The sequence below is a fragment of the Mya arenaria genome, chromosome 10 (genome assembly GCF_026914265.1).
Source record: "Mya arenaria isolate MELC-2E11 chromosome 10, ASM2691426v1".
Taxonomy (NCBI): Eukaryota; Metazoa; Mollusca; class Bivalvia; order Myida; family Myidae; genus Mya; species Mya arenaria.
In genome coordinates this window covers 70,610,243-70,635,298 of record NC_069131.1, presented here as the reverse complement: position 1 = coordinate 70,635,298, position 25,056 = coordinate 70,610,243, and the positions used below count along the sequence as shown (strand labels likewise).

At 34.2% G+C, this 25,056-nt stretch overlaps 2 protein-coding genes across 9 annotated transcripts in view; both read right to left on the bottom strand.

Annotated features, from left to right (window-relative positions):
* Positions 1 to 6,616: 6,616 nt before the first annotated feature.
* On the bottom strand, positions 6,617 to 8,373 carry LOC128204986 (uncharacterized). The gene is made up of 3 exons (XM_052906381.1): positions 8,240 to 8,373; positions 7,304 to 7,406; positions 6,617 to 7,113 (listed from the first exon to the last, which is right to left on the bottom strand). Exons 1-3 carry the CDS (start codon positions 8,288 to 8,290, stop codon positions 6,617 to 6,619), a joined length of 651 nt encoding a protein of 216 aa, XP_052762341.1. The 5' UTR covers positions 8,291 to 8,373.
* A 7,376-nt stretch (positions 8,374 to 15,749) lies between these two features.
* LOC128205096 (uncharacterized) overlaps positions 15,750 to 25,056 on the bottom strand; it is a 25,677-nt gene continuing 16,370 nt past the window's right edge. For 7 of the 8 annotated variants that reach the window (XM_052906515.1, XM_052906516.1, XM_052906518.1 and 4 more), the window contains exons 2-10: positions 23,863 to 24,592; positions 21,407 to 21,523; positions 20,593 to 21,160; positions 20,161 to 20,279; positions 18,725 to 19,600; positions 18,484 to 18,609; positions 17,576 to 17,716; positions 16,629 to 16,725; positions 15,750 to 16,459 (exon numbers count right to left, since the gene is read on the bottom strand). In XM_052906515.1, coding sequence (XP_052762475.1) covers positions 15,879 to 16,459; positions 16,629 to 16,725; positions 17,576 to 17,716; positions 18,484 to 18,609; positions 18,725 to 19,600; positions 20,161 to 20,279; positions 20,593 to 21,160; positions 21,407 to 21,523; positions 23,863 to 24,414 — 3,177 coding nt within the window. In that variant the 5' untranslated portion in view covers positions 24,415 to 24,592 and the 3' untranslated portion in view covers positions 15,750 to 15,878. The remainder of the gene's footprint in view (positions 16,460 to 16,628; positions 16,726 to 17,575; positions 17,717 to 18,483; positions 18,610 to 18,724; positions 19,601 to 20,160; positions 20,280 to 20,592; positions 21,161 to 21,406; positions 21,524 to 23,862; positions 24,593 to 25,056) is intronic. The other variant, XM_052906522.1, reaches the window with a different exon arrangement.

Here is a 25,056-nt window from a genome sequence, read left to right as displayed (position 1 = left end):
TGCATGGAAATTAATTTCAGATGCTATCCGGTATTTAGCAGCTTAATTACCAGTTTTTTAGGATATTGTTTTGGATAAACTTAAAATCTCCTGTAACAATATGTCCAACAGTGTCGTAGCTGTACACTGTGTCAAAACCATCGCACGAAGAAGGTGTATTTACAGAAATTTCATCTTCTGCTATTACTTTATTATAATTAAATATGAAATTCGAATAGGCTTTTTTATATTTATTACATATCATTGGCACTTCTTTAAACTTAAGGTTTTGCGGAATACATTTTTCTACAATTGTATTTGTGAATACACTATTTTGTGAATACACTATTTAAATTTAATTTAAAGGTCTATACCCTTCTTGCTAAAAGAAAGTTTGATACGATATCTTTTGCGTGTATCAACATTCTCAATAGTAGGATGAAGGCAATGTTTTGTATTACCATTAAAAATACAAGCGCATTCATACTTTGGATCTGTTCTCAAAATAAAATCTCATTTTTCGGTGGTAAAAACTTGACAATATTCAGGTCTTTATATCAATTCATTAGGGTGGTGCAATCATAATTCTGAACGAAGCTATTAAATATGCCGCCCTTTTTAACTTTCATAGTGTAGCCAGGAAGAAAAGCAACAATGCTATTTACTTTTACAAATCGTTGTTTGTTGTGATACTTTGTGTAGACTATTTGGAAATGATTGGAACAATATTCCATTTCACGCAATCGAGCATGCTCGTAGCAGCCAATCCACGTCTTAAATATTTGACAATAATATTGACTAAATAAAATTGACAATATTTGTGGCACCTTGATATTGGGTCGATTTATCCTTTCAACTGGCGTGAATAAAGAACACCTAAAGCGTTTTGTTTATATATTTATATACGTATAAATATTCATGCACACATAACTATTAATCTAGCTCAATGATCGTATAGTTGTACTTTAGTAAAATAATTTAATGATGTCCAGTTTCAAATAAACTTAGTGTTTAACACAATACTTTAACTGTCTTTATCCAAAATGGTTTCTTACAGTTTTCAAACCAAATAAAAGCAAAATGTAAGATTTCCGTAATTGTTCTCCAAGGCCTAGAGCCCGCAAAACCGTTGCGAATTTGGTATTGCTTTATCATGAAGCGCGCCCGATCTAGAGTGGGCGCTTCTTATATTCTTTTATTTTATTTTATTTATTTATTTATTTATCTTTTTTTTTGGGGGGGGGGGGGTGGAGACAGCTCGTCCGGGAGCTAGGCGGCTATCCCGGCCAGACAGGGTAAACTTTAGGTCATTCCTTTGTGTTAATTTATGGAAGATGTTTTTCTGTATATCACCATACTTTTGAGAAATGCTGATGTAAAAAGCGTCCCAGTTTTATTACACTGGTGACCAGCTTAAATTTAATAATATGAAATCATTAGAGACCATAGTTATAGTGTTACATATTGTTTTACACTAAGTTTGCAAACATTTTACTAAATATTGTTATTTATTCTGTAGTGTAATGTATTTGATAATGATTGGCAACTTGTCAATCAATATGTGTGCTGTCGGTTATTGTTGTTGTTGTTGTTGTTGTTTCTTAAATTAATCAAAGCTTCAGCATTGCCCACTTATGCTTAAATTATATGTCCAATATTTACAATATTAACAAAAGCAAGAGCTTAATCGACGATTTAATCAGGTTTCATGTTGTAATATAGAATTTCCTTTATTACCATGATAAGATAGCAATATACATCAAACAAAAAATATTAGGTGAATGATATCCGAACAATTCCAACATTTTTTAAGGTGCTATCACAAGTGTCGCTCTAAAGGAAGTTCACTGGTTTATATGTCCTTGGTAATATTGGGCAAATATTTTTCCCTTCAATGCTATCAGTTATAGATGATTGTATATAATGTATACACATATAAAAGTGAAAACTATGCCTAGGCCCAAGAGTGCTAGAGCCCACATTGGGCGAGGAAACGGACATATCTTTATATATTTTATGGCGTCTGGTGTCATTCTGTTGATATTTAGGTCACTTCAATCTCCATAATTCACATCCCTGTGTGTTTAAGGTTACAATTCAAGCCCTTTTAATCGCTTCAAGGTTTTTTTCAATCTTGGATTAAATAACATACAAGATAAGTATCATTCCCTTTATACACATTTTGTTTCAAAAATATTTTGCAGTAACTACAGCAAAACCCTTTTCAAAATGCAGAGCATATAAGATGGTCGTTTTCCCGCGGTGAGGACAAAAATCTGGACAGTGTATCTATTTTAATATTATTGAAAACAGTATGTTCTGAAAATGGTAATATATTTGTGCTTTTCCCCGATTTATTTATCAATTAGTGTCATTTATGTTTAACGTAAGTATTTTTGTTGAAATAGTGCAGTAATAAATAAGTAGCATTCTATTAATGTTTAATCTGGACTAATATGTTTGACCAAACGTATGCATACCTCACTGCCGTAGGTGTGCTAATATAGATGGAAAGCCAAATGTTTAAAACCATGCAAAGCACAATCCATAACGAAATTTTAAATAAATAAATTGAATTATTGAAAACATATACGCCTGAAAGGCCATTCATGTTTTGGTCATAAAATTACTGATACTTTTTTGTTGAATAGCAGGCAAATCAAAGTATTCGAAGCATTAGCAACACAATATGTTCAACTAGTTTGACATTCACAGAACCTAAGCTATTTTTACCTACACTAATCTGATAAATATAGCGATCTAAAGAAAGTTCTGCTAAAATACAATGTCAGGATACAGAAGTATAGGGAGGAACTAGACGAACTAGTAACAATTCCACTCGGGCTGCAAAGCAAGTAAGGCCAAAAATATACACTTCAGTTTATCAGGCACCGCCGCATTCGTTTATTTTCACCCGCCCCAGTTTTTAGAAATAAATGTACAAAACAAAATTCACTCAATATCATCCGATCTTTAGTGTAGTGATACCTCAAAAACAGTCTTGGTCTTTGGAGCAAATTATTCAAGTGTTTTTATGAGCGTCGCGATGATATAGATCAAAGAAAAACATAGTATTTTGAAAAACAGAAAAAAAGCGTCCAAATACAGTGTGTGGAAAGTGATACTGCACTGGACCATTTTGAATAATTATTCGACTGAATGTGATTCCCTTGCATTATTGCGTATATTTAATCACTGTGTTATTGATGATTTAAGTTTAACAGAGGCAAAAACGGGGTGCCTGAAACAGTAGCCACAAAAATGCGCGTTCAGGGAACTTTTTTAACAGCTGGATATTCATTTTGTTCCCTTAAAGCCACAAGTCGACTGATTCATACCAATGAAGAATATATTCTTCGACTACAACCCCACATTATTTAACCCTGCATTTTAAAAAAACACGCAAAAATTAAACACATAAAATATTTTAAGTCAATAACTTTTACACTATAAAATCGGCTTCTGTCAACAACCCATCGCCATTTTGTAACTATCTAGCAGGTGCACGTTATCTTGCCGCTCGATATGCTTAGGGCTAGAATCTGTGGTTCTTGGTTAGAAAAACAACAAGTGGAATATGGACGCGTAGAGTCACAAAAAAAACATCAAAGACTCTGATATGGCTGTTTATACGGACTATCTGAAACTGCAACCTTTGATAGTCGAATTTGATGTTAAAGACAGTCTTACTTACATGTTTTTACATAATTCAGAACAGATACAGAAATATGAATTTATACTTATGTATTCCATTCTTTATTGTACACATGTACAGAACAGAACATACGTTGCGTTAAAGATGCATGTTAGACATTATATTTATACTAAAAATGAGTCATTTGAACAATAAAGTGAGTAAATACACTGTTTCTATCATTGTGTTAAATTCACAATAGGATAAAAAAAGAAATAGGCATTTAAAACAATATTAGCACTCCCTCTCCATTTTTAAAAGAAAGTGCCTGGAAAACTTAAGTATATTTTTTTTGCTTTATCTACTTAATGGTTTCTACGTCATTCTGCTAAACATGAGCGCATTGACAAAAACAATGAGTAAAAACGGATATGAAAAGAAGTAGTTATAACTTTGACGCGTAATGCTCGTACATGGTATCCAATTAAAGTCAAAATAAGATCGGCACACTGCGTTCATGTACAGGATGTCAAAAACAGATGTCAAAACATGGCAGAACGTAAATAAAGAACAGGACGCACAAAAATATGTATTTTTCTGAATTAATTTGGATGCATTGTACTTTGCACTGTTCAATAAAAAAATTGTATGTTATTTGGGTGCAATATTTCTATATGTATTTTGTCAAAATATATATGCCTTTTTATCAAATATTACTTAAGAAAAATATACTATTATGAAATGGGCTTAACGGGCAGAGTAAAGACAAATTTTGACATTATGTTTGAACATCGTAGTCATCGAGTGTTTTTATTACTTTTATGATCGAACACCAAACAGTATCGGGCAGATCCTAGTTTGAACAATGTTTTGCAAGTTCATGGCCAAAATTATTCGACTTTTTATAGCGTGACTAATGCTTCTTGGCAAATTAAAACATGGTTGGTCACATTTCAATAGACATTTTACAGCCTTAATTTGAAAAACTGGATGCGAAATAATATGACAGTAATGCGTAATTTTCATTTAAATTGATGATAACAAAGAATACCAAATGCTCGTCGGCGAGACGACCGCTGATGTACAATTCTAAAACAGTTCTAAGAAATCTATATAACTGTATGATAACAGGTTGCCATAGGCAAATAAAAGATATAAGTTCAAGTGTGATCTTGACCTTTGACCTATATGCGGGATTCGTTTACGCGACACCCCAACTCTTATGATGAACTATTGTACCACGTTATTTGAACATCCCCATATGCATGGCCTAGTTACAACTCGAACAAGGCAAATCCGGAAGGTACCTAGCGACATTTAACTTATGAAGGTGTCGGTAACCTCCGTCCCATTTAATATGTTTCAAACATGAACATTTTGTCGCAATTAATCAGTTTCATGTCATATCAGCTACGAGTACAGTCATATCGATATTCAAAAAATAAGCCAAGTTAAATATATTGCAATCTTATTTAGAATGAGTTGAATCCGACGTTTTTATCCTTTCTTTAGGTTTGTTAGTACAAAGTCATGTTTGGTATAAAACCATCGTTAGCATTTGAAGAAATTTCTGACAAAAATGATTGTATATTTGCCTATAGCATTTGTCCTCGGAGATTCAAGTTCCCTCGGTGGAGTATTTGTCGTTTTATTTCGTATTCCTTGAAGACCAGTAGCGCAAGTGCATATCTACCAATCTCATTGCTGTTGTTGTTGTTTTCATTTCTTTTCATATGTATGAATTGGTTGTTCCATAACGTAATAACAGTTCGTTATATTTTCCTGGCAAAATGATAATGCACAACGTGCAGTTTAGGACAACGTTTCAACACGCCATACAAATGAAGGATAACATTTCCAGTAATTCGTGTTTTGTAAAGGTTTCTACGATTTTGCTTAAAGGGGTTTCAACTTCATCTTTTGAACGTTTATAGGGGGGTTGAGCCTTACAAATCAATTATGGCGATTTTAGATTCTGAAATGGTTCATATTTGCGTATCTTCGCTATTGATCGGAATCATGTACAAAATATATTTATTGGCAGATCTGGGCGTCTAAGTACCGAATGATGTAAATTGCCTATCCGTTTCGCCTACCACCCTTTGTTCGAGCTACATGTACTTTTACCTTTTCAACTTTGAATACCGCGTACCAAAATAGGACTTCAAAGTCAGTCAAACAAAAAAAGAAGGCTATTTGAACAACTAGTCATGTCCTGCATTTATTTTAATAAAACAAATATAGAAAACAAAAAATTCATAAGTATTGGATTATATACTTATATCATCCACTTCCGAATGACATAGGTTGTTTAATCCTTTCAACATAAATACAAATAAATCTTTGAATATTAATATCTAGCAAATCCAAAAATAAATAATTCGCGCATTTAAAAGAGCAACAAGGGCACGATAATTAAGTAAAGTTTAGTAAACTGCACTCTTACGCAGAATAAGCTGAACCTGACGATTTTTGGCTTATTTCAATATTTATTGCAACGTCATACATGCTACTCAATACATCAATTTCAAAGTATGAATAAAACCATGTTTTTAACATTTAAATAGTTTTAATACTTATATGAAACACTACAAAAACAAGCTCAGTAGTCAAAATATTAAACATAAAACCCATTTAATGGCACAGGGTAAACGCCAAAGACATAAAACACAAAAACAAAAAATCACAAACAAGAAACATTGAACAACAGCACACAACTCAACAAACAACACACTGCATATATACTATATTTAAAAAAAAACGGGTGTTTATACGGATTGTTAGGGAACGCATTGGAACGGTCAATACAATGTAAATTTACTGGGGGGGGGGGGTTAAACCAGTTTGTGTGCGTAACCTCACACTTCAAAATCACAGTCGCCTTTAAGTACGTAGTTGTTCAATTGTGTACGGAGAGGTCAATTTCTTCATGGTATATAAGTTGATTGTTTCGGCATTCCATGAAGACCTATAGCGCAATTGCAATTTAGCCGTTTTCCAGCCTCATGTAAAATTCGTTCTGGTTGTTTTTATAACGCACTTGCGAATGGTAATATTGTCTCCGAGAGTATTCGGCAGCGTGGTTTGCAGTTTCAGACAAAATGGCGAAGCACCATAAAGATGAAAGACAGCATATTCAGTAAACCCATATGCTGTAAAAGCAGCTAGGACATAGTCCTCAATTTCTTTGCAAAGCATGTCATTGACAACAGCTTTTGGGACTTCTATAACATCAACTCCCTCTGTGTTAGCGCAGCTAACATAACATGAATCAAGCACAGAAATATGAATGTCCTCATCTCCATTAAATGTAAGTAGTTTACTTTCTAGCTGTTCTGAAACATTGTTTATTTCGCCGTCCCTTTTATCATTCTGTTTAAACGTATATTGTCGCTGCAGTTGTTTCAAACATTTATCTCCGATGTAGTTGAAGATATCAAGCGGGTCAGTTTCAGTTGCTTGTTGACTAGAAAGGGATGTGAAAAAGCAGACTTTGTGATCTGAAATCAACACACATAGACAATTGAAATGATTCGTACACATATGATATATTGTAACAAAAAATGTAATTATTGCAATAAGTATTCTAAACAAAGGACACGTTTGGTTGAACAATGATAATAACGTTAGTTTCTTTTCAAAATGAAAACGAAATGCTCTTGTTCTTGGATAAGTAAAGAAAATATTTACCGTCCATATTCAACAAAATGTGTGGCTGTGTGTCATTTTGTGCACATGCGTGTCCAATAGCTTCAATGTGTGTCATTCCTGAACATTCAGCAGCGTTCTGAAACTTTACATATTAATTGGTTGAATCAAACCAAAAAAAGAACAACTCGAAGAGTTGAAGTTACTCATGTACCCGGATACTTGAAATGAGATATAAGATTGATATGTTTAATACCTGTTTTCTTGAAAACGCTTGATATAAACATCATATCCATGCTTGATTAGTTAAATCCCCAGTTACCATTATAGTCTTATATATTACATTAACATTTAATATACGTTATCAATTCCACTAAACCTAAGCTTATCTAGTATCAGTAATTGTCAATATTGCTTAAGTATTTCAGCATTCAAAACTTTTAAGTTTTTTTATGAAGGTGTCAATTGAAATCAGAACATTCAATTTTCCGCCACTATTAGTATCATAGTGTACATAAGCAACAATGTCAACATATGGTGATATTTATTATTATAAATCGTTGTTTGTTGTCACACTTTAGTAGAATATTTTGAATGTCTTTATCAGTATTCTGTTTAACGCAATCCAACATGCTCCAAGCAGTCAATTGACGATCAAATTGAAAATAACATTACCATTGAATCAATAAAATAGAATTTAGTTTTTATGCCAAAAACTGCGCACTATCTTAACTAAATACTTTTATTTAATTGTTCCCCAATAGCCAGCCATTCTATAGTTGTAGGACACTAATAGTGACGAACAACTTGTCAATAGGTATTTGCGCTCTCATATTTCTTCAATATATTTATTGATCAAGTTTTCAATGCCGCCTCATGTTCAATAGTATTATCAATGTCCTATAATTGACATTACAATGGTCCATTTTATTAATTTTTGATGGGCCGTTTTAGACAGTAGCTATAGAATGTGCTTACCTTTCTCACAATGGTCGCTTTATTTATCACATCTGTTCCAATAACTACCATCGTATGAACTCCATCAACACATATTGGTTGAATAAATGCAAGGGCTTTGTCAACGATTTCATCAGGTTTCAAGTCGTTAAAAAGAAATTAAATATATTTATATGTAGTCAAAATGGATTGTATAATTAAGTTGAGAATATCAAAACAAGGCCATCTGTGTTAAAGTTGCAAAAACAATTGTCGCTTTAAAATCAGTTGATTTTCATTTTATTTGCTCGTCTTAAATAAGGATATTTGCAGACTCATTTATTTTTTGAAATAGTCTCCACAGTTGCAGAATCATAAAACGATAGAACAATAGAAACTACAGGGACATGCCTAAATAAAGATCTCATTTAAAGGCACCCTAACGAATAATGCCCAACGTCAAAACACAACCAACACCTAGCACAAATAACATACTATTGCTAGGATATGTGTGATGCAAATTGTTACAAATGTAAAAAACAATACCAACATTCAAATAAATTCGAATACTATGTTATACTTTGTAATTGAAACAATTTATTTATTTATTCGAGACATTTTAAAACACAACACATAATTGTTCTAGTTAAGTATATACCCTTTTACCCTTATACTTTGATAGGATTTACCTTTTGCGTTTTATCTTTATTAAGGATTGTTGGGATAAGAGTGAGGTTTGTGCAAATAAACTGGTTTAAATCCCCAGTAATTTTACATTTTACTGACCGTTCCAAGGCGGTACCTAACAATTCTTGATAAACGTACCAATTATTTATATATATATATATATATATATTTATATATAAATACTATATATATATATATATATATATATATATATATATATATATATATATATATATATATATATATATATATATATATATATATATATATATAGTATTTATGCACTGTGATGTTTGTAGAGTTTTGTGCTGTTCTATGTTTCTTGTTTGTGATCTTGTGTTTTATGTCTTTGGCGTTTGCCCATTGCCACTAAACCGGGTTTATGTTTAAACTGTTTGCTACTGAGCATGTTTCTGTAGCTTTTTGCATAAATATTGTCTGTATTAAGAAATAAACGTATAATACGTTAAACGTACTTGTTCCTTTCCAATGGTCAAAATATTTTCTGCATTCTTGATATTAGAAGCAGATGCTTTAACTCCTCGAATGGACGTTCTTGTTATTTCGACAACTGCAAGCTTATAGAAGTGAATGTGTTATGTGGTCGACCTAAGTGTCTGTTGGCGGGTCAAACATTCTTTTTGAAGGCATTCCAGCTCAACGCCCTTACAGTAAAGCCCAGGGTAATTTTTCGGACATTTTCTAATGAAAGACATCTAAATTTACACTCAAACAGTTTAATACAAACATTTATAATTGGTTTACTAAACACTGTAATGCTGAGAATCATTTCCAGTAATATAACATGATACAGTTCTGATTTCAGCAACTTTATTAGAAAAGAAACTTAGACTTTCATCTCCGTTAAGTAAACAGAGTATATGTCGGTGGTGACTCATATTATTTAATCTCGAACCATTGTGCTTCGTTTTTACGAAAGTCAGGCGAATACATACGTTTTTTTAGGAACTGCTAAGCTTCTCGAGTTTTCTTTGACATTGTTGTAATTTAACACATCCATCCAGTTTTCAACCATTTGCAGCAATAAACTGTATCAAATGCAAAATAAATCATCTTTTAAATGATATTTCAAGAAAACAATGTCTTTCATTTAAATTCTTCGAAAACATCAAAAGAAACATGTAAACAAGCCGGCATTCAACAGAACATGTGCCCTGCTATTTTCATCCATAAAGTAGATCATAGTAAGATCACTACGCGCGGTGATTCACCAGCGCCCAATCAGAGCGTTGCATTCTTGCCAAACTCCGCCTACAAATGTCACGAAAGGTCGACCGGTTCATACAAAATGAATTCAATTTTTATAGTTCAAAAAATCAAGTACGGATGAAAAAATCATGGTATGAAGGTCATTTTGGTTGGTGCAAAATGGACAAGAGTGCTCCATACGATATAAATGTCGTTTCGCCTGGTACAAAATGGACAAGAGTGCTACACACGATATAAAGGTCGTTTCGTTCGGTGCAAAATCGATAACAGTGCTCAACACGATATAAAGGTCGTTTCGCCTGGTACAAAATGGATAACAGTGTTCAACCCGATATAAAGGTCGTTTCGTTTGGTGCAAAATGGATAACAGTGCTCAACACAATTTAAAGGTCGTTTTGCGTGGTGCAAAATGGATAACAGTGCTCAACCCGATATAAAGGTCGTTTCGTTTGGTGCAAAATGGATAACAGTGCTCAACCCGATATAAAGGTCGTTTTGCGTGGTGCAAAATGGATAACAGTGCTCAACCCGATATAAAGGTCGTTTTGCGTGGTGCAAAATGGATAACAGTGCTCAACCCGATATAAAGGTCGTTTCGCCTGGTACAAAATGGATAACAGTGCTCAACCCGATATAAAGGTCGTTTCGTTTGGTGCAAAATGGATAACAGTGCTCAACTCGATATAAAGGTCGTTTTGTTTGGTGCAAAATGGATAACAGTGCTCAACCCGATATAAAGGTACATATATTTTTGGTTTGGTGCAAAATGGTCAAATGTGCTCCAAATAATTTGAATGTCGTTTCCGCTGTTGCAAAACGTTGAAAATAATAGAACTTCTGATACAAGTAATACAAAAGTTGATTTAAATGGTGCAAAATGTACATCAGTGCTTCAATAGTTAATATAGTCTATTTAATTGATTGCGCTGGTAAAAAAAGGAAAACTTACCTCCAAACGATGCCGTTTATGCTTGTGGAAAATGGACAACAGTGCTCCACGTACTACATGAGTTATTAAACTTGACTTGAAAGTGAAAACAGCACATCTCCACGCACAATTTTCGCCGTTAATGTTGGCACAAAATAGACAGCATTGCTCAAACTAATATAAGAATCGTTTACGTTCTTGCCCGATGGACTAAACTGCTCTACATATAATAATTGCCGTTTCCGGCGGTGCAAAATGGGCAACAGTGGCCAGTACTTTACATGATACAAGGGCCGTTTCTGTTTCTGGTTGTGCAAAAGTTGCAACAGTGATCCACACAACACAATGCCCGTTTCGGTTTCTGCAAAATGAAAAACAGTGCTGAAGATAATTAACGGGCCGTTTCTGTCTCTGAAAAATGTGCTCTAAATAGTTTACTGGCCGTTATCGTTCGTGAAAAATGGACAAGAGAGCTCAATGGCATATTGACTGTTACCGCTTGTTTTAGATGGACAACAGAGCTCCATGACATGTGGACCGTTGTCGTTTGTGCGAGATGGACAACAGTGATCCACATGATTAATTGCAGTTTCCATTGAAAGCGGACAGCAGTGTTCCATATAATATGCAGCCTTTTTCGTTTTGGGGCGGCAGTGTTCAAACTAAAATAATCGCCGTTTTGCCGAACAAGTAACTCCATTTTGCCGAAAATTGTACAGCAGTGGTCAAAATTATATAAAAGTCGTTTATGACGGTGAGAAATGGACAGCAGTACTTGACATTATGTTAGTATTTTACGTTGCCCATTAACGGAAAACATTCAGTTCAGTGTAACATAAACATCATTTCCGTAGGTTTTACGCGGGCAACTGCGCTGCATATGATTTCAAGGGGTCTTAGTGTCAATAATGTTCCAGTAATGTAATAGTGTCTTCTTTTGTAGTAAAATAAACAGCCGTCCGCATAAAAATAAAATCCTTAAAAGGACAAAAGTGATGTTTTGTTTTCTTACATCATTGTATACAACTGTTTGTTCATAAAGATTGTTATTTATCAACATATTTTATAGCTTTATTTTACAATAATAATTTTAGCTGATCCATATTGAGCACACGACCCACCATGGTAAAACATTGAAACATATTCCAAACTAACGTATACGTTGGGGCAAAAAGGACAACACTTCTCTACACAAAATAAGCCTAAAGTTGGTGTAATGTCGACGACAGTGCTCCGCATTTAAAAGCCGTTTTATGCTGATGCAAAATAGACAACAGTGTTTCATATTTTTTAAAAGCCGTTTATGCTGGTGCGAAATAGCCAACGATACTCCACTATATATAAAAGCCGTTTATGCTGGTGTGAAAAAGACAACGGTGTCCCATATTATATAATAGTCTTTTCCGTTGGTGGAATCTGCACCGCAGTACTTAACATAATAATTAACACCATTTTCATTGTGCAAAAAGACAAAGGTTCTTCACATAATATAATAAATGTGTATGCAGGTGTAAAATGGACAACCGTGATCCACACAAAACATAACAGACATTTCGTTCCCATCGGTGCTAAACGGACAACAGTGATACACATAATAAACACTTAGTTGCCTTTGGTGTACAATGGACAACAGCGCGCCCCTTGATATAAGAGCCGTTTCTGTTGGTGCATGCAAACATGAAAAACGGTGTTCAACATAAAATGAAGGTCGTTTCACCCAACAAGATGTTGCCCCATATGATATAACAGTCGTATTCGTGCGTGCAATTGTAAAGTAAAACATTACTTTACGTAATATAGAAGTCAGTATGGGCTAAATGGACAATAGTGCTCCGATAAAAAATTATCGTTCCCGTTGAAGCAATGAAGACAATCGTACTCAACATGACAGAAAAGACATTCCCTCAAAATGGTCAACATTGTTCCACATTATACAGATCTCGTTTCCGTTGGTGCACAGTGGAGAACTGTGATTTGACCAACTTAATAACTGTCAAAGTATAACTGTTCAAGTTGGTGATTTTAACGATCAACATAATACAGATGTCGTTCGTATTGGTGCAAAAAGGGCAATAATACTCCAAATAATATAACAGTTGTTTATGTGGGTAAGAATTAACACAAAGGCAGTATTCATAAAACATTGCCACCGGGTTCGGGAAGTTTGTATCACAAAAACATGGATTTATGTAGCATAGTCCTTCTGGCGTTACTCGATGCAATCTGGTATGATCTAGGGAGCATAGCCGTTATGTCAGATTGCCAGATCTTTAATGATTCAGAATTTAAGGAGTGTGTGGATGACAATTGTATTGGTTTCCGAACACCTTCGCCAGTCATCAAGGATGACAATGACATGCTCTACTTTATTGCAGGGGATACCAACTTTCCTCTGAGGACCAAACTTATGAATCCATACAAGCGACACAACTTGAGTTTATGTAGTTTCACAACTTTCTGTAGTTTTTCGCATGGATATTGAACCATAGCTAGAATATTTTCAACCACAGATTCCTCAGGGCTAGAATATGGACACGGTTTGGCAGTATTCAACGTCCAGAGTTGGTCTGCATAATCGCCAGGGCCTGCATGAGCATGCACAACATTATCAGGATGCAGTTTCCAACACTTGAAAGCGGCCAGTTTGAGGTACATGGAGCCTGGAGGGCATGAAATCACTTTCAAGAGGTTGCGCGTGCAGCTGGAAAAGGAAACATCGACGCTGTTTCGGGAATACCTTAGAATCTACTTGGTCAGCAAGGCTGGATCGATGCCATGACAAAACAGAATGGTGGAGTAGACAGTTATTAGTTAGGACGAGAGCTGTTTAACTATAATTAATGTTTCAATGTAATCAACATGCATAAAAGACTACGAAGCCCCGCAGAAGGCTTTCCAAACATACCAGGTTTAAGCGACAGGTTGACGAACGTCCCTAATGGTTACCGGTGATCCTGAAGCCGCCCCGGCGTACAATAGACAACACTGCTGCGCATAATATAATGGACATTTGCGTTGGAGTACAATGGACGACACTGCTCCGCATAAAACAGAAGTAGTTCACGCTGGCATACAATGCACGACACTGCTCCGCATAATATGAAGGTCGTCTGCTTTGGCGTATAATAGACGACACTTCTCTGCACGTTTGTTTATCTTCATTATCCATGGAACTGTCTTCTATAAATTAATAGTGAAAATCATCGCCTATTATTTTTGCTGCTAGATCAATTAAGTCAACAATTCAAAACGAATTATTTGGCTTAAATAACCGACTTTTTCTAGGTTCTCCTCTTAGAATGCAATTCCCTAGATTTGGAAGAAGTAAAGAATTTTAAAGGAATCATCCAAAATGACGCCTTTTCCATGCAAATCTGATTCGGAACAGGACAAACCAAGTTTTGGTTGTTGGTGTCATCAACATCCCTACTGATATGAGAAGTTACACAAGAAGATAATGTGTTACCCTTCTGAAGGGCCTTAATTTTTCTCAATTTAAAAGCTCATTTTTAAAGAATGCTTTGAAAACACGTATTGTTATCGATGACGGTAATTTTTCCAACGGGTTCATTAACAAAGTTATTGATGAAAATTTATCAATGAAAACAATGACAAAGTTCGTATTAAATATCTAAGAATATGATCGAAAGCTTTTAGTGATCATCTTCCTTTGTTTCAGTTTTTCTTGGTATTGATTTATAATTTGACTCGTTCTTCGTCTTGTAACCAGCTTGGGTTGCTATGTTTAAACGTTTTGCTACTGAACTTGTTTCTGTAGTTTTTCGCAAGATATTGTTATTGTCTGCTTGCACATTTGTCGTAAGCCTCATGTACACTCGAGTTCCAATAACTAATGAACTATTGTTTCAATAACCGTTACGGTGGTAATCTCATTATTTAACGATTAAGCAATTGTGCATTTGGTGAAAGTTTGGTTTTGGTGTTTGTATTTGTGTATGTGATGTTAATATATTTGTGTCCATAGCTCGTTGTCATGTGCTTGAATTTTCTACTACTGGCCTGAGCTTGTCCTTTCATTTTTTCATTGTATTTTCTAAGGAACATATCATGATGCTCTTTATCAACGAGCACAAGCTTTTCAATCAGCGCCTGTTTGATAATCAGACCAGTCCAAATTCTGTATTGGAATTGATCTGGTGATACCTGTTGTTTCGTTTCTTGTGGCTTCGTAATGAACATGTTTAATCGCATCCTTTCCATATTAAGGACAATTTTTGTATTGAGTTTTCACCCTTTCACTAAACAATTTTGACGATTTTTAGTCTGAAATAGTGTGTATTGGCGAATTTCCGATGCTGCTTATTAGCGAATATTGCTGTCTCGTGTACCACGCTTTTTTGAACTTAATACAACTTTAACGACGTTGAATACCGCGTATCGATATGGTACATTAGTGAACGTGAACAACTATATTTTGCTATATTTCAATTACCAATAAATTATTCAACGAAATATAGGTAAGTGATTGATTTGGTGTTATCATCATTGCAACGTTTTTTATCCATTTCAATATAAATAAAAATATATCTTTGCATAATAGAATCTAGAAAACCCATAGAAAAATATATTTCAAAAACATATTTTTTCGTGACAATTCAAAGAGTAACATGTACAGTGAAAACGTCATTCGATGACAAAATAAATGTATTGCACTAAAGTGGAATAAGACAAACAAGACTGTTTATATTAAGTATTTATTTCGATAAAACGATTATTAAATCACTTTAGCATTTAACTAGATTTTAACACATATGTTTGTTCACCTGTTTGAAAACATAAATACACCAGTAATACAATTTTTCATGGAGAGTCTAATTACTTCCATGGCCTATAACATAATGGTTTCGGCATTCCTTGAATACCCAAAGCGCAATTGCATTTTAGCCGTTTACTGGCGGCCTTATGTAGAACTTGTTTCGGCAGTTCCATGACGCACATGCATTTAGTAATTTTTTGTCCGAAAGTATCCGGCAGCATTTTTTGCAGTTTTGGACAGTTTGTTAAAACACCATACACATGAACGACAGCATTTCCAGTTAGCCCGTGTGTTGTAAACGCAGCTAGCACTTTGTCTTCAATTTCTTTGCAAACCGTTTTAAGAATGTCAATGACCACACCTTTAGTGATTATTATTTTATTATCGTTCTCTACATTTACATTACAAGGATCCAGCACAGAAATATGAATGTCCGTATCTCCATCAAATGTTGTCAGTTTTTTTTTAAACTGTTCTACAACATTTTTCTTTTCATTATCTTCCTGGTCATTCTCTTCAAATTTATATCTCTTCTTGAGTTTTTCCAAACAGTTGCTTTGGATGATGTTGTTGATATCAAAGGTGTCATTTTTGGGTAATTGTTGGCTCGAAGACGATGTGAAATAGTAGATTTTGCTGTCTGAAATAAACAAACTAAGAATTGAAATTAGATGGACAAAGGTGCCATATTTTAAAAATAATTGTAGTGATTGGAATAAGTATTGCAAAACAAAGCAAAGGTTTCGTTGAACGTAACGATAATAAGTGCATGCGGTAATTTTTAAAAAGAAGAGCAAAAAGTGTTTTACCATCTACATTCAACAGAACGTGTATTTGTTTGTCGGTGATTGTACATGAGTATTCAATAGCTTCACGTTGTGTCATTCTTAAACATTCAGAAGCATTCTGAAAATATACATGGATATTAGTTGATTGGAAGAAAGAAAATAACATAAGTGTTTCGTTTTCACGAGAGCCTGAAATGAAACAGGTGTTTATTGCCTCTGTTTTCTCATAAAAACCTGATATGAACACCATCTCCACACTTCATTAGTTAATTACCCCAATGGCCAGGGTAGCCTAATATATTACATTAACATTTGATATACCTCATTTATTCCACTAACATATAGTGTCACGGCAATGCATTGACATGGGATATCCGTTGTATAGTATTCTCTGTCCATTTTCAGTCTGTTATGAAGGTTTGTTAACCATTAAAACCGGGTTATTGGTAAGACAAGGTGTATCATTCAGAGCATTTACCTCCAATTCGAAATGACAATTTAAAAGACCGAGAAATGACAACCATATTGTTTTGATAGTTTTGATCATACAAACGCTTAGCCTAGAAATGTTGACGACACACAAGTATTTATTTTATCAGGTTGATTTTTACCTAGATTATGTGTGTATTGATTCACTGTATTGCACATAGTGTGGGCTTCTGTATAGTATCGTTATGAAATGATAGCGAGGGTGCCCTTTTTAAAGAACTTTTTTATCTGCAGAGGCTCTTAAATTGATTAACACCACTTTGCGGGCCTCGGCATGTGATTATAACATCAGAAAGGTATATTTACCAAGTAAAATTAATCGAGAACATAGGACACTGTATTTATGCAATATTTCATACGATTTTGAAATAAATACAGTTTTTATCACTTTTTAATGATCTCATCTGATATCCAATATATAAACCACTCATAATTATAACAGACAGTATCATGAGACAGTAGCTATTGTAGTTGCTTACCATTCGCAGAGGTGTCGCTTTATCTATCACATCTGTAACAATAACAACCAGTGAATGTAGTCCATCACCCCATATAGGTTGAATAAACGCAAGAGTTTGGTCAACGATTTCACCAGGTTTCAAGTTGTCAGAAAGAAGTTCCTTTATAAAAAAAATGCAATTTTAAGATATTAATTTGCGAACAAAGTAGTACAATTAAGTAAAGAATAGCCAAAGAAGTCCATCTTTGATGTTTTGCTTTGAAATTGTCACTATAAAATAAGTATGTAGTTTTTATTGGCCCGTCTTAATTAATGATATTTGATTGTCCGGTTAGCGCAGTTGTTATAGTCCTCGCTTATCGCATAGGTGACCAAGGTTCAATTCCTGGAGTTTGGTGCGTGGTCACCAAGCCGGACAAGCGGGTTTCCTATTGGTAACTCGATTTCCCAAACAACACTAGACCACATCGTACCAACGAGAGTGATTTATATAATGTTCTAATAACTTCTTTTACAATCGGTGTAAAATAAATGAGTTTAAATTAAATAATTAATTGCCGACACAACAATAAAAAAATGAAACTACAGGGACAAGCCCAAACCAAGAAGCGCTAAACGGCACACTAATTAAGATCAACCAAACACTTCTAAAACGAGAAACACATAACGTCACCAGACAACAAACACATTGCATAAACATAAGAACATAATATTTACGAACTGTTTGAATTTGGTTATACATATTCCTACGAATAAGAATAAACTAAATGAAATTACAAATCTTCAAATCAGTTTGAGAACTGTGTTTAATTGTGTAAATAAAACGACACTAATTTTATTTTATAAGAGACAGTTTTACAAAAACAAAAATAAATGTTATAAAATTGGTCAGTGTAAAGGGTTATATTAATAATAAGTGAAACGTACTAGTTCCTTAACATTGGAGCAAATGTTTTCTGTGATATGAGCATCAGTTGCCTGGACACCACGAATGTACTTTCTCGTTATTTCGACAACGGCAACTGTAACCTTTTCGAAGTGAATGTGTGGCTCCTGTTAAATAGAATCGACATTTGAATGGATACGGGTGTGGTTCATCTTTGTACCGATGAGTTAAAATACAGCAGATGTCATACAATTCAGCGTAAAGTGATAAGGAAATAATTACCACTTCACACGAACTAGCCAATCGAAGAGGCAGACCGGCGTCACGAGACATAATATAGTTTAAACCGTCCTTTAAGTAAAGAGCCTGATAAGCTTCTATAGAACCATCTCTACATAACTGTGATAGGTGAATCCCAAATGCCTCTAAATGCTTTCCTTTTCTTTCTAAAGATAAAACTGTGGCACCACTGTCTCCATTTTCCGCATAACTAGAGTCATTTTCCCTCTTCCTTATTTTCAAAATTCTACATTTATCTCTTGAAATGTATTCACTGGAAGATATTATTCCGAGCCCTAATTGAGTAGAAGCACCTCGTAAAAACACACGACGCCCTAATAAAGAATCTGATGAATCCTTGTCATTCAGTTTAACAATCATTTTTTCACCAGCTTCGTTGCAAAAACGGACATCAATAAATGTTAACATGTCTTCCTCGACTCTTACTTTTGCAATATCCATTCCTGTCCCATCATATTTACATGAAACCTTCCCTATATTTTTATTTTGTGCCTGTAAGAACGCGTTGTTATCTTTTTCAACAACATGACCAGCGCAAACTACAGATAAGGCCGCTCGTCTTCCCTGCTGCTGATCTTCTAGGTCTTCTATCATAAATGGTCCGAGTGTGCCATACCGGTCATTCATATTGCAAGCTTCACCAGACTTAATTTCTACTTTTGCGTGCGTCTCGATTTCGGAAAAATAAATATGGTATTTTTCTATCCCGTGCCTTTTCAATACTTCTGTGACCATTCGTTTTGCCTCATCTCTATTACAGCCCTTCTTGTTGATATCGATAGTTAACACCCCCCCTTCCTCACCACAACCAAGGACCTGATCAATTTCTACAATTTCGTGTTTTATTTTCATAGGAACCTGAAATAGAGATTTATCGGTGTGATGAAATGACATACAGGGATAAACTTACTTTGATATTTTTAAAAATTTAGCCTGCTCTCTCTTCCCTTAACGTCAATGCACACGTGGCTAGGACGCAATTTGTCATTACCGAAATGAAGCTGCGTTCAAACAATGTTCGGTACGCTTTACTGAAAAATTACCACCAACTGTTAACTTTTATAAATAATGTAGGCTTATACTCTTTGTTGCCTGATTGTTAGATCGCAATATTTGTTTAATCTTTTGACATAAAGCTACAATGCTTTACAATTTACTTTTCATTTACATATTTTAACTAAATAAAACTAACAATTCAACTGTATCCTAAGACAAATAGATAAAGGAAACATAAAGTTACAATTGCAGTATAATATAGTATTTAAAATGCTTGTTTGATAGAATGATAATGATATTTGAGTTTGATATTTAAAGCCAACATTTTTTCATAATCCTAAGCATCAAAAACATGTTGTTGTTTTTCCAGGATTGCAGTTTGGTTGCATTTAGCAAGACATGCGTAAGCAAAAAGAGAATACCTTCTTTGAGTGCAGAGAGATTTTCCCGATGTTAAAATTGGGGCGTTCGTCCTCCGGTAATCCACTTCTTTGGTATATTGCATTTGCAAATCTAACAGTCTCCGTGGTTTGTTCATCATCTAAACATATTGTTTCATGATGATAGTTAGAGCAAGTTGAGTTATGTATTTTTTTTAATATATGGAAACAAACATGTATTTAATGTTTCAATTAATAATTGAATTTGTTGAATTATAATCATACAATAAGAATAATTGTTTTGTAATAAAGCAATATACTTCACCCAATAAACAACAAAATATAACTATCCTACCCGTTGCAATGCATTTTACCTCGTGAAGATTAAAAGTAAATATTTCATTCAATAATGAAATACAACTTACTCGGTCTGTGTTTTAATCTTACGCTGAAACAAACAGTTATACGCTTTACCTTCACAGTCATGTATGTAGTGTTTAATTATTTGGGCGAACATGCGTAAGAAATAACTTTCCAACAAATCGTCAACTTTGTCGAGAAAGTTTGCCAAGGTTGTGTGTTGTAGCGTAACTTGGTTCCTCGCATACTTCTCTTGGAGACCGTGATCGGATAAGAAAATAATACGGGAAAGTATTTCGTCCTGTCGGAAATAATGTATAATATCGGTGTTGCATGTCGATATAATAAAAAACGGATCCATTTTGTTTTCTTCCTTTAAGTTCTTCAACGATGTATGTTCGTTTGACGTTTGGATAATGTTTTCCGATTCAAAAAGTCTTACAATAGTTTCTAAAATGCGACATTCCTGCTTTGTTGTTGTCAACAAGAAAACCACTTTCACATTGTTTGCCATGACGTCTATATTACTGCATAAACTTTCCAGAGTATCAGTGGACAAACCAAGAATGATATAATGTCCTCGGATAGAGGCCACTAATTCGCAAATATCTACAAAAGTGTACCCAAATGTTGGAAAGCGTTTACTGGGTACTTCCCAAACTATCTTTGTAATGGTGTGATCCTGAAACAGTTTAATTATCACTTGTAAACGTAACATATACCTCCCACTATAAACAATCAGTTAAATATGAAAAATAACAAAAACACGATACATCCATATATGTAAGAATGCTGTTGCTTGCTAACATAAGGGTAAAATACATCTATGATATTTGACATGTATATGCAACTTAACTAAGAAGAGCTAGCTAATGCAAAACAAAACATTGTTCATTGGCGTATTAAATAAATTATTATTCGTTCTTACCGCCTCGAAAGGTTTATAACCGCCATCATACGTATTTCTCGCAAGATAACCACCAGTTATGCTAAGAAGAGCACAGGCACTTTTGGTGATCGGCAAACTTCCAGCAAAAGGAAAACGCTACAAACGATAGTAAAAGTATATAACACTTATACATTAAAGAATAATAAAATATTGATTGAGTATACGCAACAGGTTAGCGACATGAGAACCATATTTAAAGACCAAGTTATCTCTTCTCGATTATTCTGAGAGACAAAACGTTTAGTAGGCAAGGTAGTTTGCTACGACTTTTGGGAACGATGTACGGCGACGGAATGGAATCAGACGGTTCGAACCACGATGATGACACAAACGCCTTTTTACTATAACCCTTACCTAAGGAGACTATACGGCTCAATCCTAAGAGGACGTGCAATATGGAAGGAATTATCCGCCAGTTAATTCATGCTGCTTTATGACATTTCTCATTTTAAATTGCAATTGCATTCGTCTAAATGGCAGGTGCCTTCGTGCAATTGTTTCGTGCCTTTGCATTCGTATATCGTCTATATGCTTATTGACAAATGCATACTGCTATTGATGAATATTAATTTAGCTTTTAATGGTCTTATGACAGTATATAAATACTATTAGTTATTTAGTATTTATAGTTAAGTTGTAGTTTTGTACACAATTTCATTATTTAGTTATTTAAATGTAAGAACTTGACACATGTCATCTGTCGTTTAGACGTTAACACTAAGCAATAAAGTGAAGGCATCTTAAAGTTGTACACATAGACAAATGTGTTTGTCAATAACAAACACGAACGAAGCAATTGCATGAAGGCACTTACGATTTAAACAAATGCACTAGCAATTTAAAAAGAGAAATGTCATAATGCAGCATGCATTTACTGGCGGGTAATCCCTTCCATAGTGCAAGAGGGCACGTGGGAGAGCTTTATATATTGAACTTACAGCTGACATTAGCTTTTTATCGTTACCGCTATTCATATTACTCTATATTTTGGAAAATGAATATGTATTATATATGCGGTGTTTGATATCTGTTAGAATAAATAACTCCTCTCCGTATTATGCATCACTATAAAACAGTTATTTCCCGTGCTAGTCATTTAATATTTTTGGCGCGCTTTCCCCTGGCCCTACTGATAAAATATTCTGTCACCCGTTTCATTTAAAAAACAACATATTATAATAATTTACGTATGACGTATGACAATGTATTTAACATAAATTAAATTGGCGCGGGTGCACGTATGATAAGGCATTCTATGCTTACGTAAACACGGATATTGAAAATAGAATTATAATGAAATTGTATTCAGGTAAACTGTGGGAAAGTATTTAGCAAAAGTTATATGATTACCTTATGACCACTATGTTTAAAACTTTCATTAATAATGCATGTTTTTTGCACTGCTACAGAAGGAAAAATAAATACGTTTTAGGATAAAACTTGAGATTATTTATGTGTTCTACACACTCATATAGATCTAACACAATTCATACAAAAGTACATTATAAAAGAAATCGTTAACCTACATTAAATATTAGAGCAATAGAATGTCATTATCATAAACAAGTTAACAAGTAAATGTGTTTGCTACACACATTTCATGATTATTAACAATAATTAACCGTGTGTGATAATGATATACATTTGTAAAATTGGCTGTGTTTTTTGGCGCGCTTTTTAACGGAAATCTCAACCTCAAATAGTTGAAATGCAGGGCACAATATACTACTCGCGGGCTAAGCGAAAAACGGTTGTAGCTGAAATTCTGAAAAAATGCTCAGAAATGATATAAAACCGATCAGTTTCTATTATTTACACTTTATTTTTTTTTATATAAGAGTTTTAATGTTGTGTACTTTCCATGAAAAAAAATCAAAATAACACCTTGTATTTAGTTTCAAAAAGAGATAACAGTCAGTTACAACCGTTTTGCAAAATAAACATGAGGATTTATCTTAATTTATTTTACGTAAAAGGATTGTAACGGTAAGTTACAGCTGTTTTGCAAGTACAATTGAAGATGCCTCAAAATACAGTTTGTGCGCAATCTACTAGGCTCATGAGTATTAGACTGGCATCCTTCTGCTCTAAACAGATCATTAAGCCCAGCATGACCTCCATCTCCCTGGTTCATGAACATCAAAATGACATCTATCCCCTCTAAACAAATATTCAACCCCATCATAATTTCCCTATATTGATATGAAAATAATCGGTAAAATGGGTATAATATGAAAATATCACTTTTGTAAACAATGTCAGTTACAACCATTTTGGCCAAGCCTTGGTACTGTAGACTGTTTAAAGTGGTGTCAATTGATCTAACGACGCTACATCTATTTGCGTATATATGATTTACAAGTGTAATTCTGAACAGTGGTACTTTGGAACAAGGACAAATAAAATCTGTTGAAACCTTTTTCGATCTGACATACCTTATATAGCCATTCTATTATATTAATGTGCTTCTGTTGATACAATTCGAGTACATCACACAATTTGTCATAAGGCCATTTCAGCGAAAATTTAGAAACGACTTGTGTTTGATGCTCAAGGTGAAGTTTTAACTCCGGTGTGTCTTTTACATGGTTACATCCCCCGGAAATGAGTTGTTGACAGGAATTGTATTTAAATAATCGCAGGTACACCAAACAATAAGGTAGGCGTATCATTATAGTTGATGTTCTCCACATCATTGGGTTTGAATGAAGCACTGCAATGAGAACTAAGCTTGTGATTATGCACCTAGACAAACTCTCCCCAAGAAAAAGGTGCACCTGTCGATTCAATTTTACTACAAGTGATACATAAACCGTTTCGTCACAAAGGCCACATTCTATGATAAATATGTCCTTCCATTGTATCCACTTTGTTTCACTTTTGTCAATTTTATAATGTTTTGTTTCAGAGCGTTTGTAAGGCTCCAGCAGATGTTTGGCATGCTCGGCGTCATCTGATGTGTTGATTATCTCCTGTATTAACACCATATTGAACAATGCGCTCCTCAGTTGTATTGGACCTTCAAAATTTCAAAAGTGGTCAATGGATTTCTGGGTAATGCTTGTTCTCCCTTCCTTCGCCTAATTTCGTCCAAGGTATAGTTGATTTTATGGCCAAGTGGTGTTAATAAGACCGAAATGGCTTTTAAATGGGACCACTGTTTTCCTAGAAAGTACATAAAAGTGCATACAAGTACAAAATGTATTAAAACTAATATTTATTGTATAGCTGTAAGACCAATGTTGATCCATTCGTTATTTAGATTGTTCATATTAGTACAGGAAGTCGATTTATAAACACAAACTCAGTTTTCATTTTGCATATAATTCATAGCCATTGAAGCGTTACATATATCTCGAATGAAACCAAACTTGTATCGCCAAAAAAGTAGGTAAACGAAATTTTGTTTTTCCTGAGTAAGGTTGTAGTTTTTCTATAAACAATAATTTAATAATCATTAAAACCTACTGAGGTGTTAACAATGAAAATGAAGGTCGTAATGATACGTTTGCGATGTTTCTTTTTTATAATGACCATAAAAAATCCAAGAACTTTATGAGAGTAGTTAAATGAATAAGAGAGTAAACACTTGAGACATAAATGTTGTAAAATTGAACATATCCCCTCGC